The 11,867-nt window shown below is 43.0% G+C and overlaps 1 protein-coding gene across 1 annotated transcript; it reads left to right on the forward strand.

The window, feature by feature from the left end:
* The first annotated feature begins 473 nt into the window (after positions 1-473).
* adssl (adenylosuccinate synthase, like) lies at positions 474-11,238 on the forward strand. The gene is made up of 13 exons (XM_080014057.1): positions 474-710; positions 1,488-1,590; positions 3,016-3,084; positions 3,203-3,253; positions 3,340-3,406; positions 3,528-3,635; positions 6,727-6,808; positions 7,013-7,139; positions 7,235-7,389; positions 8,352-8,476; positions 9,418-9,515; positions 9,935-10,084; positions 10,188-11,238. The coding sequence occupies exons 1-13, from the start codon at positions 477-479 to the stop codon at positions 10,238-10,240; spliced, it is 1,422 nt and encodes a 473-aa protein (XP_079870183.1). The 5' UTR covers positions 474-476; the 3' UTR covers positions 10,241-11,238.
* The last annotated feature ends 629 nt before the right edge of the window (positions 11,239-11,867 follow it).

An 11,867-nucleotide genomic window follows, 5' to 3' on the forward strand; every position in this document is an offset into this window, starting at 1 on the left:
TTATTATTAATAATACCAATAATAATAATAATAATAATAATAATGATGATAATAATAATAATAATTAGTATTATTATTATTATTATCAATAATAATAATAATAATAATAATAATTAGTATTATTATTATCATTATCAATAATAATAATAATAATAATAACAACAATCATAATAATAATAATAATTATTATTATTATTATTATCATTATCAATAATAATAGTAATAATAATAATAATTATTATTATTCGTTTCACCATAAGTATCAAGGAAAGACATTCACTTTACCTGTCGTCAGGACAACACACTTCCTGGTTCACAGATCTCAACTCACGCGAGAGCCGCGGCCGCCGCGCACACCCTGCATCAGCGGGCGCCGCCCAGCGCCGCCCAGCGCCCGCCGTCGGAGCTGCACTTCCGCCGACGCGCAGAAACGCGGTAAAATTATTTTCCGGTTCGCTCCTTCTCCCACGAGCGTCATGGCCTCCGGCAGCGCGGCGGTGAACGGGGGCGAGGCGGGTCCCCCGAACGGCGAGCCCGCGTTGAAGCGGCCGCGGGAGAGCGCCCGGGAGGCGGCGGCGGCCCCCCCCCGCTTCCAGGGGGAGCCTCGGAACAAGGTGACGGTGGTGCTCGGCGCGCAATGGGGAGACGAAGGGAAGGGGAAAGTGGTGGACCTGCTCGCCATGGATGCGGACGTCGTGTGCAGGTGCCAGGTAGGTCGGGGTCGAGCGGCTGCCGTCGCTCAGCCGAGCGGCAGCGCCTTCGCGCCGGCGGTTCGGGGCGTTCGACGCGTTGTTATTCAACGTGGCGCGTCCGTGAAATGTCCCCGCGGTAGCGACGGCGGACCGGGGGGGAACGACCCTCCGGGGCCCTTCTCGCGAGAGCGAGCGAGATTACGAGTTGAGGGCGCAGGGGAGCGCGTTCGGACGACGCCGGTAAGGCGCGTTGTGTTCAAGATTCAAGATTTGTCACATACATATACATACTTTCATACATATATGCAGTGAAATGTAATATAATATATGTATATGGAATATAATATGGAATATAATGTGAAGAAATGCCGCGTGTACGAGCGATCGAACCCCCCCGGTGTGACAACCGCACACGAAGGAGACAGAAACGAGCGCCGGCTCGTGTAGGTTCGTGTAGTCCTTTTTTTTTTATTGACTTATTTTTAAAATATACTTTTACACGTTTTCCCGCGATGACGTTTGAATGCGTTGTACGTGCTGTGGCTTGGAAGATGTACTTTCATGAAAACCGGCGAAAAGGGGGGGAGGAGGGAAAAAAAAAAAAAGTTGAAAACATTGTAGTTTCTGCAGCTTTTTATTTCGAGTGTCTGGCAGCTGTCCGTGTGCACCGTTTAACACACTTCAGGTTCTGTTTGCACTGTGGATTTCTCTTCCACCCCCCACCCGGTCAGGAGTTCAGTTGCCGGTGATGGACGATTGCCAGTCCTCAAGCACTTTGACTTATTTCTGTTTCAGGGAGGCAACAATGCAGGTCATACAGTGGTGGTGGAGGCTGTCGAGTATGACTTCCATCTGCTGCCAAGTGGAGTGCTCAACAAGAAGGCAGTTTCCTTCATTGGTAGGCCAACTTCCATGCATGAATTTTCATTGTATTTTTATTAAAAAAATAAAATAAAATAAAATCCCTTCAGGCTTCACCCTGAAAGCCCACGAGTCGAATGGTCACCTGGAAAGCCGTCAGTCAGCTGAGATTCAAGTGGAGCAGTTGTTTTGTTTTGTCAGTCAGCGTGCATCACGATAACAGGATACAACGGATAGAAGCTTCCAAAATGCACAGGGATAACATTTCAATGAGGAATTATAAATCAGTTGATAAAATATATTACAATATGTAACATTATATATAATATAATACGTGTTTAAATATATTTTCATGTGTGAATCAAACACGCGCCCCTGGTCGCCGCGCCCCGTTCCTCCAAATAAGACAGTGTGGGCACGACTCGTAGACTCCTTAAGATTATTTTCTGCACGTGGAGAGGGGGTGATGACGGAGAAACCTGTCACCATTACGGACTGTTTCGTTCCACACGCGCTTGTTTTGATCCATCAGGAGACGTAAAATAATATAACCTACATCTAAAAATTACAACGCGCCGTTCTGGCTCGCCGATCGTGGGCGCCCCCAAGCCCTTCGGGTTGACGCCCTAGGCGGCAGCCTATCTCGCATATAGGAGAAGTCAAGCTGTCCCATTGAACAGGCAAATCCAATTTCACTGACAAAATTCTGAGTCGGGTACAGCCATATATATATATATATATATACACACACACAGTGGTATTTTGACTTTCTAGTTTAATTCGTTCCGTGACAGAGCTCGTAATTCAATCTGCTCGTATATCAAATAAATTTTCCCCATTGAAATTAATTGAAATGCCATTAATCCGTTCCAGCCCCCAAAAGACCATCCCCAATTTTTTTTTTGTTAGGTGTTTTAAATTAGAAAAATGTACTTATAAATAACACATGTTGTATAAAAACATAATAAAAGAGAATGTCAAAGAGAATCGCTCATGTTTTTCTATGATTTCATGCTTTAATTCAATCGACGTCATCCGCTTCTCCTTCTCAGCACTTACTTTCTTAGGACCCATGGTTAGAAAAAAAGATTTGGCAAAACGTGAGCACAAAAGAGATGCTCCCACGGTCAGGTAACCACGTGAAGTGAAGGAGTGAGAGGCGGGATGCTGGCCGGATTCGCTCGCCACTCCAACTAGCGGCGGCGTAGCTGAAGCTCACATTTTTGCTCGCAAATCAATACAAGAAAAATTTGCCGGAACAACGGCTCGTAACTCGGAAACTCGTATGTTAGTGCACTCATAAAGTGTGTGTGTGTGTGTGTGTGTGTGTGTGTGTGTGTGTGTGTGTGTGTGTGTGTGTGTGTGTGTGTGTGTGTGCCAAGATGTAATGAACCCTTCCCCAAAAAAACAAAACTCCTGTTGAGTTTTCTTTTCTCCACTGATAAGTATTTTCCTACCACAGGCAATGGAGTGGTGATACATTTACCTGGGCTCTTTGAGGAAGCGGAGAAAAACCTGCAGAAGGGCAAAGGTAGGGTTTTCAAAATTGTAACATAAGCTAATATGTAGGAATGTTTCCCGAAATACTGGCGCTACATAGATGTTCCCGGAATGGTAAACAGACTTCTCCTGTGTTGTATGTTACCCAGGACTACAAGGATGGGAGGAGAGGCTAAAGATCTCTGATCGTGCTCACATTGGTACGTCAGCATTCCCCTTTCTGTGCTGTTGCTTGGGGCTTTAATTAGATGGCGCTTTGTTGACCGTGTTCTCATTCTCTGGGTAGTGTTCAACTTCCATCAAGCTGTGGATGGGATCCAGGAGCAGCAGCGGCAGCAACAGGCAGGGAAAAAGTGAGTCGGCGTGCACTTGCGTAGGCTGAAAGTCCTCATTCCGTCATCGCTTGTGTAAACGTATTTGTCAAACTACTTTGCACTGGAGTGCTTACCTGCTTTGCATGTGTTTTTCATCAAGCTTGGGCACCACCAAAAAAGGAATCGGCCCCGCCTACTCCTCCAAGGCGGCCCGAAATGGTCTGCGAGTCTGCGACCTGGTCTCTGATTTCAAGGTCTTTGAGGAGAAGTGAGTGTTAACCATTCTCAATTTATAGAACCTGCCAAATTATAAATTGGCCGAAATATGAAATACGATATTATATTTTCAATCAATATGGAAATATGGCTGGAAATGGGAAAGGGCTTTATTGCATTTTAATTTAATTTCACCTTTATTTAGTTATCGGGGATACATTGAGGGATAAAACCCCACTTTCAATGATGCCAAGATCCCATTAGGCAGAAAAAAAACAAATAACCAAATAAAAACAACTAAAATAAGTGAACAAGAAAATAAGAACGCAAACATGAACATTGGTTAAAACAATTACATTGCAAAACAATGAGATTGGTCAGCATATTTCTAAAATCTCCCAATGGTATCAAGGAATCAATATTTGAAGTCAATTGTAGGTAATGCCACGAGTCCGTAGCACAAGGTTTAAAAGCAGTCCTTCCGAGTTCGGAGTTGACCCGTGGAACATCTACTGTAAACCGGTCCAGAGAGCGGGTTTGACAAGCGCCTACATTGAGGTGTAATAGTGAAGTAACTTAAACTGATATTTATTTCTGGAGCGCTTTGTAAATGAACACACCAGTGTTGATCTTGTCTCTCAAAGAGAAATGACCAGCCGCCTTTTTCATACAGAGGACAATGATGGCTACTGTAGGCATCACCAGTGATACATCTAAGAGCAGAGTGATATACAGCATCTCGTGGCCTAAGGGTGGTCACAGCATGTCTATGTATTACATCACAGTAATCCAAGACGGAAAGTCGTTCAGTTTCAACAATTATTTTTCTGCTAAACATAGGAATGCAGGTTCTATGAGTCAAGTTTCAGACCGCAGCTTTTCAACCGGTTTATCAATATAAACTTTAAAAATGAGTTTATCATCAATCCAGATGCCTAAATATTTATACTGTGGGACTCTTTCAATAGATGTACCGAGTACAGTGCCACTATGAAGTTTGCTGAAGTAGATTTCTCCATATCTTGTGAATAGCATATATATATATTTATTAGTATGAGCAGTATTAACAGAAGGAAAGTATCCACAGAATAATGAGCAGTATTTACAGAATGGATATGGATGCACTGAAGTATATACATTAAGAGTGGTATTAGCAGTATTAACAGAGTGGGTATGAATATGCTATAATATATACAGTATTAACAGATGGACATTGGTATAGCCTGTTGCATAAATATGAATAGCAAAACAATAAATAGTAGTGTATGAGGTTAAGGTGCAATGTAAGGGGGTGGGTGGGGGTAATCTAGGTGGGGGGGGGGGGTGTCACTGTGGTATAGAGTTCAGCCGAATGACAGCTGAGGGGAAGAAGCTGTTCCTGAACCTGCTGGTCCTGGAACGGAGGTCCCTGTAGCATCTCCTGGAGGGGAGGAGGGCAAACAGCTTGTGGCCGGGCCGAGAGGTGCGGCCGGGGCCCTCCGCAGGCGCCACTTGTGCTGGAGAGCCACAATCGCGGGGAGTGGAGTGCCGGTGGTGCAGTTTTCACCACCCTCTGCAGAGCCTTCCAGTCCGCAGCGGTACAGTCGCCGTACCAGACTGAGAGGCTCGGTGAGGATGCTCTCGATGGGGCAGCGGTAGCATTGGGGTCACAGCCAGTACTTAGCGGTCCGCGTAAGAGCAAGGAATGATCGACTATATCAAGGGCTTTCGATAGGTCAATGAACAGAGCAGCACAATGCTTCTTTTTATCCACCGCTGTCGCAATAAAATTCGAATTCAAAGATGTTGCAGAGATAGTGCTGTGGTTGGCACTCAAGCCAGATTGTTGAGGGCTCAAAACAGAATACCCGGCTAGAAAAGTTTTGAGTTGATGGTTTACTGTTGACTCAAGTATTTTAGACAGGAAAATTTAGAGATGGGACGATAGTTTTTAAGATCCCTATTATCTCCTCCTTTATGCACCAGAGTAATGTGAGCACCTTTCCACACTAAGGGAATTTTACCCGACGAAACGGATACATTTTTAAAATACGTGTTTAAATATTGGAAATCATCAAGGCAGAGAGCTGGAGAAAGAAAGCGCCCAGACCATCTTCTCCAGTTTCCTTTCTTTGGGTTGATGGGAAGAAGTGCTCCGGTAACTGCATTAGGACTGAGAAGCTGGAGGGCAAAATCAGGGACAGGACTTCAAGTATGTACAGAGACATCCGTTTCTGGATTACATATAGATTTTACAGATCCGTTGCTCCCGTTTTCAAATAGGTGACCAGCCGCAGCAAACACCGCCACCTCCTCTTGCATATCTGTCTATTCTAAACAAATGATGTTCATTTAAAGAAACCTCAGAATCACTGATATTTTCATTTAGCCAAATTTCAATCAGCACCAATATATCCAGGTCCATTTGAGAAAGCAGACTCCTGAGATGATCCAATTTTTGAATATTAGAAGCAGACTTCTAATATTCGGATGAATCAGACCCGTACCTTTTTTATATTTTTGAAAGTATGTGGATTAAATAAGGAAGCTGGGGTAGGCTCAGACATCTGCAAACTGGAGGGAAGTGGTACGGTGCTGTAGGGGAACCGTAATTAGATATGAAGTAACAAAAGTATGTGTTGAGCGTTGTGTATTAGGTCTCGCAATGGACCTAGCAGGAATGGTTGTGTAGTTCGTAGTGGAAGGCATACCAGTTCCGTTCAGCAGAGCTGAGTGGGCTGCAGGAGTAGGGGATGGAGAAGGCGACTGTGTAGTGGATGCATGTGTGGTACTGGCTGTCAGGTGGCGAATGCATTGCAGGAGAGCGGTGTGAGTTCAGTGTTTGTAGAAAGTCGATAGGATTTGATTGCGACTACCTTCTCATCATACTTGGCATCTTTGAGAGTGTAGAAATGTCTACGTTTTCCAAATGGAGTAGTGGCAAAATCGCTATCTGATAATGACATACCTTTTTTAAACTGAACATATAAATAAAAATGCAACCCTGTTTTAGGATATAATCAACTGTGGGTTGCACGGTTCTGGTTTTACATTGTGCACACGATAAACATATTACTGTTCAAGGAAAGACACCCCCGTGTGTCACTACCAGCTGTTTACCTGTCTGATTTATGGTCCTCTACCTCTTCCTTCTATTCCCGAAGGTTTCGTGTCTTGGCAGAGCATTTTCTAACCATGTATCCGAATCTCAATCTGGACATAGACGGGGAGCTGAAGCAGCTGAAGGTAAAGGCAGCCGCTCGGCCTGTTATCAGTCTGTTCTTTGTGTGCGCTGTAGACTGCATAAGGGGTAAACAATGAAATCAACTTTTGGACATTTGAACTTGAGGGTATATATCCATCTTATAGCTCGCAGCTTCCTTTTGTTCTTTCCTGAAGCCTCTTCTAAAAAAGATTTAACTTTAAATCGTTTTTTGTGTGTTTTTGCAGGGCTATGTTGAACGATTGCGCCCTTTGGTGACTGATGGAGTGTACTTTATGCACAAAGCTCTCAACGGGCCCAGTAAGAAAATACTGGTGGAGGGAGCCAACGCTGCCCTCCTGGACATTGATTTTGGTGAGGAATAATGGGTTTGCAGGTGTGACCAGCCATTGGGACTCCTAAATCTAGATGGGGAAATTGCCTAAAGTTGTGTTTTGTCTTTCGATAAGGGACCTACCCGTTTGTGACATCCTCAAACTGCACCGTTGGAGGAGTGTGCACGGGCCTCGGTGTACCCCCTTCATACGTTGGCCGAGTGTACGGTGTCGTCAAAGCCTACACCACCCGGGTGGGCGTCGGTGCGTTCCCAACGGAGCAGGACAACGTGAGTCAAGTCAAACGTTGATGAATGTGTCCTGTGAATTACTTTGCGCTGTCCATACCCATTGGTCAGTGAATCTAACTTTTTTTTTTTTCAGATGTTCTGTTGTTTTTAATGTATATATTTTATAGTTATGTTACTTCGCTATGGATAGAGAAGTAACAGTATGAAATTTCACTGTACGATATATATCTCAAAATACTGTGGTATACAGTATTTCATAGTATTCATTTCCCCACTTTTTTCCCCCCCTTTATATTAAGTTAATAAATGTTTATAATAAAGAAAAACACACGGTAAATACTCTAAGGCGCTTGTCGGGGCTCCGCCATCTTTGTTTACTTTGTTCCCATATGCATGCAAGTAATGTCAAGGACCGTGGGGTAAAATATTGGCGTTAAGCAGTTCTGCTGCTGATTGGCGCTTGCAAGAGTACCTAGATGCAGACAAAATGGGGAAATTACTCATTGGATGGATTAATACTATTATCGTAGTAAGGTGAGGGTGAATTAAAGTTTACGTCTTCAATTTTGTCAACACAAATTTCTACCATGGGCACAGTATTGCAGGGAAAGACATAAGGTTCAGAACCCTGGTTTCTTGATACTGAGATAAACCTTTAAAACTGGTGCCTGGTGCTGGCAAACAACCTTTGACACAAGCAAACATTTTTCATGCATCAGTTAACCAAACATTTGTCTCCCAGTTGGCCGCCATTACCACAGGGTTGGGATGAATTTGGTTTTGCTGTGCTCAAACATGGGCCAAGTTGTTGGAAATACACTTTACCACAACTGTTGTAGGAATTGCTGCCCCGGCTACAATACTCAGTTTGTCCAAGATTTTTTTGGCAAAATGATGCGGCTTCAGAACTTTGAAAGGTCAAGCAGTTTCGAAACGTTGGTGCACAATATCACGCATAAGAACGTCGTTAACGGTGGATTTGCCTGTTTTCTGTGTTTCAGGAGATTGGGTCCCTGTTACAGTCCAGAGGGAGGGAGGTTGGTGTAACAACGGGCAGGAAGAGACGTTGTGGTTGGCTGGACCTCATTTTGGTCAGATATGCCCACATGGTCAACGGATTCTCTGCGTAAGAAACACACAGAATTTTGCTGTTTACCTCGGGTGTTTGCTGTAAAACTTGTTTATGAGCAAGACGTGTGTGTGTGTGTGTGTGTGTGTGTGTGTGTGTGTGTGTGTGTGTGTGTGTGTGTGTGTGTGTGTGTGTGTGTGTGTGTGTGTGTGTGTGTGTGTGTGTGTGTGTGTGTGTGTGTGTGTGTGTGTGTGTGTGCGTGCGCGCTTATTTTGTTTTTCTCTCTGCTTGTCTCCTACGAACATCTGCCCTTTCGAACACAACTCTCTGTAAACCTTCTAGTTTCACTGTCTATTATTTCTTCAAAAAGGACATTAAGTCAAAATAGCCTTTAGTGGATAGATTCATGCGGTCACATCTGTGGGAATCAATAATGGCTAATACATTAGAAAAATTCAAATATTGCACAGCATGGCTCCCAAATGTGTAACGGTAGATGTATTTGGACCTCACTCTGTCATGCCACCTTTACCTTGACCATCAGCGTCAGGTGCTGCAGTCTTTAACACCAAATTATGCCTCGTGGGACCCAATCATCGAGGCTGGGGAAATAAATTCTGGTCGATAGCTCACCCTCATTAACCGTTATCCGACAAGATTAAAATGTACTGTTTAGAACGGATGAATGTAAAGAAAACATTGTGATAATGGCAATATTCCGTCCAGGAGACTTTTTTTGACGTGTGATCTCGATGATTGTCTACCGCAAGGCATCATTCACGGTAAAGACACTTAAAGCGGTCACCATGTACACTGTCGTGCTAGAGTGTTTCTTTTGAGGCTCCAACATGGCAGATTGGGCCTGGCTTCAACATTGAACATGGCATGTTGATATAGGGGGGGGGGATTATGCTCTCAGTTGCTCTTTCAATAAGGAACTGCTTCATCTTGTATTTAAAAAATATATATATATATATTTGGACACTTGTCTTTTGCAGAATTGCTCTGACAAAACTTGACATCCTTGACACTCTGCCTGAAATCAAAGTAGGAATCGCCTACAAAGTTGATGAGGAACCGCTGCCTAGTTTCCCTGGTAGGTGAACAACATTCTTTTTTTTTAAATGTATTTATTTTCTTAAATCTTTAGAGGAATGAAATGACAGCGTGCTTACTTTGCTAAACGTATTTATTACTGATAGCTTGTCAGTATTATAGATCTGTAATATTCAAACCATGTATAAATTCAAATATTTGATGTATTTAAATCTTTGCTGAAGCACAAATTAAATTAAATGAGAAATTAAAAAGACTCTAAATTCAAAAAGCAAAGTAAAACATAGTTCCGCAAGATCAAATTTTGCCACGCCACCCAAGTGGCGTCTTCAGGGCCCTCCGAGAGACAAGCGGGGATGTTGCAAGCGCACCAGTTTATTGTGGAGAGTGGCAAGATGTCACAAGCGGGCTTCAGAGCAAAACAGAATGACTTGTGTGTTGCGTCCGTCGTCGTTCCAGCCAACATGGACGTCCTGACACGGGTGTGTGTGGACTACGAGACGCTGCCCGGCTGGTGCTGCAGCACGGAGGGGGTGCGCAGTTTTGAGGAGTTGCCCTCCCAGGCCAAGAGTTACATCCGCTTCATCGAAGACTTCTTGCAGATTCCAGGTCGGTGAAAGAGACGCGGGTGTGCGTGCTGATGTGGGGGAATGCAGTTACATATCACTTTGGCTTTCAGGAGAATGGAGATCGTGTTTCTTATGTGTTTCAGTGAAATGGGTCGGCGTGGGCAAATCCAGAGAGAGCATGATCAAGCTCTTTTGATTGGTTAAAGAGCTGCCGCCCTCCCTGGACGCCACAGACCAGCGCTGCTTGGATCAGCCGGTGCTCAACTCAACCTGTACTGAAGACGCAAAAGACTGCACCGGCAAATTTGCGAAAGTTTTTACTTTTCTTGTGGCTAACATTCACGAGAATTCTTTAATAGTGTAATTTATGCCGCATTCCACAAAATGTATTGTATATTTATTGGGGTGATAATCTTTTAAAATGCTGGTGCAGACAGATCGGCCGGTCTGTTCAATTTAAAGGTTTAAGGGTTCCTCACAAGAAATCTGCATAAAGTAGTGTCTGTACAGTGGTTCCTCTCATTTCACCTTGATCAAAAAAAGAAAAGTCTATAGGCACAATATTTTATTCATTGTCAGAAAACCATCAGCACGCCATGGTCACCAACTCATTGGACTTTGGGAACGTCTACGAAAAATAAAATGCAAGGAAGAAATATGGACCTCTTTGAAACTGGTCCTTTGAGCATAAGCGATGATGTTATTTATCATTTGAAGCAAAAATGTACGTTTTTCTGGAGTTCTGGTTTTACATCTTTAAGTAGCAAATTCGGGAGGGAAGAGTTGCAGGGACCATTGGTTGAGATTGTGTGTAATACACTTTTTTTTTTTTTTCTCCCCCATTAAACATTGTAAGAAATATATGTACGTCAAATATCTTTAATCAAGTCATGCTCCCATTGCAGCTGTCGATGGACTTGTGGCACAATTGCGTTCCTAAACTGGTGCTAAATTAGTCACCTGCATTTTCACATTTCCTGATGCATCAGAAAACAATTGAAATTCCAGTTCAACTCAAAGAAACCTGGCATGTACTAAAAAGGCTAATGTAACTAATAGCAGAAGATGCCTTTAATGTACATTAGTTTTTAGCACATCTTAACAGTACACCCATGGCATTCCACTCTTTGAAATTAAGTGTACTTGTTATGCTACAGCGCAATTGTTAATAAATGTGATTTGTCAATTTAATTTGAATAATTTTGTCGATGTTTCATTCCCCCCCCCCCCCCTCTCTAACCTTGCACACATGGGCAGTAAGTATTGTGCCACAGGGTTTAAATAAGTACAGGAAACCAACTCTTTGCATTATACCAGTTGATTTTCATTCCTGGGGCTTGGGTCAAAGAGCCTGACTTCAGATTCAGCTTCTGTAAACACAGCAGCAGTTACATTCTGTGTTGATTTGATTTGGATTTTCCTTAAGCTACAATCGGCGTACGCACGTTTGTAGGAGAGAAAAGGAGTGCGGTCATGCACCAACTACATAAAACAAGCAGTGAACCGGAAAGCTGAACCAAAGATAAGAAATTGGTAATGTACAATAAACCTAATGATAAAAACGTGAGCCTGAAGAAGACGAGTGAGATCTTGGTAACAAGGATGTATATGGATTTCCAGTTATGAAATAATACTGCCAAATTAATATACAGTATATAATGTTTTTGTTTTTTTAATCACAGTCGATCACATCTTCGCTGATTTAATGCCATGTTCCAGTGATTTGTTTTTTTCAGCTGAAGCAGCAAAAATACAAATTACATCAAAATAACCAGGAAGTATAGTTTCAGAGTCGGAATGTTTGGTCAGTGTCTTAATAGTCC

This window comes from Zeus faber, assembly GCF_960531495.2.
Source record: "Zeus faber genome assembly, chromosome: 14".
Classification (NCBI taxonomy): domain Eukaryota; kingdom Metazoa; phylum Chordata; class Actinopteri; order Zeiformes; family Zeidae; genus Zeus; species Zeus faber.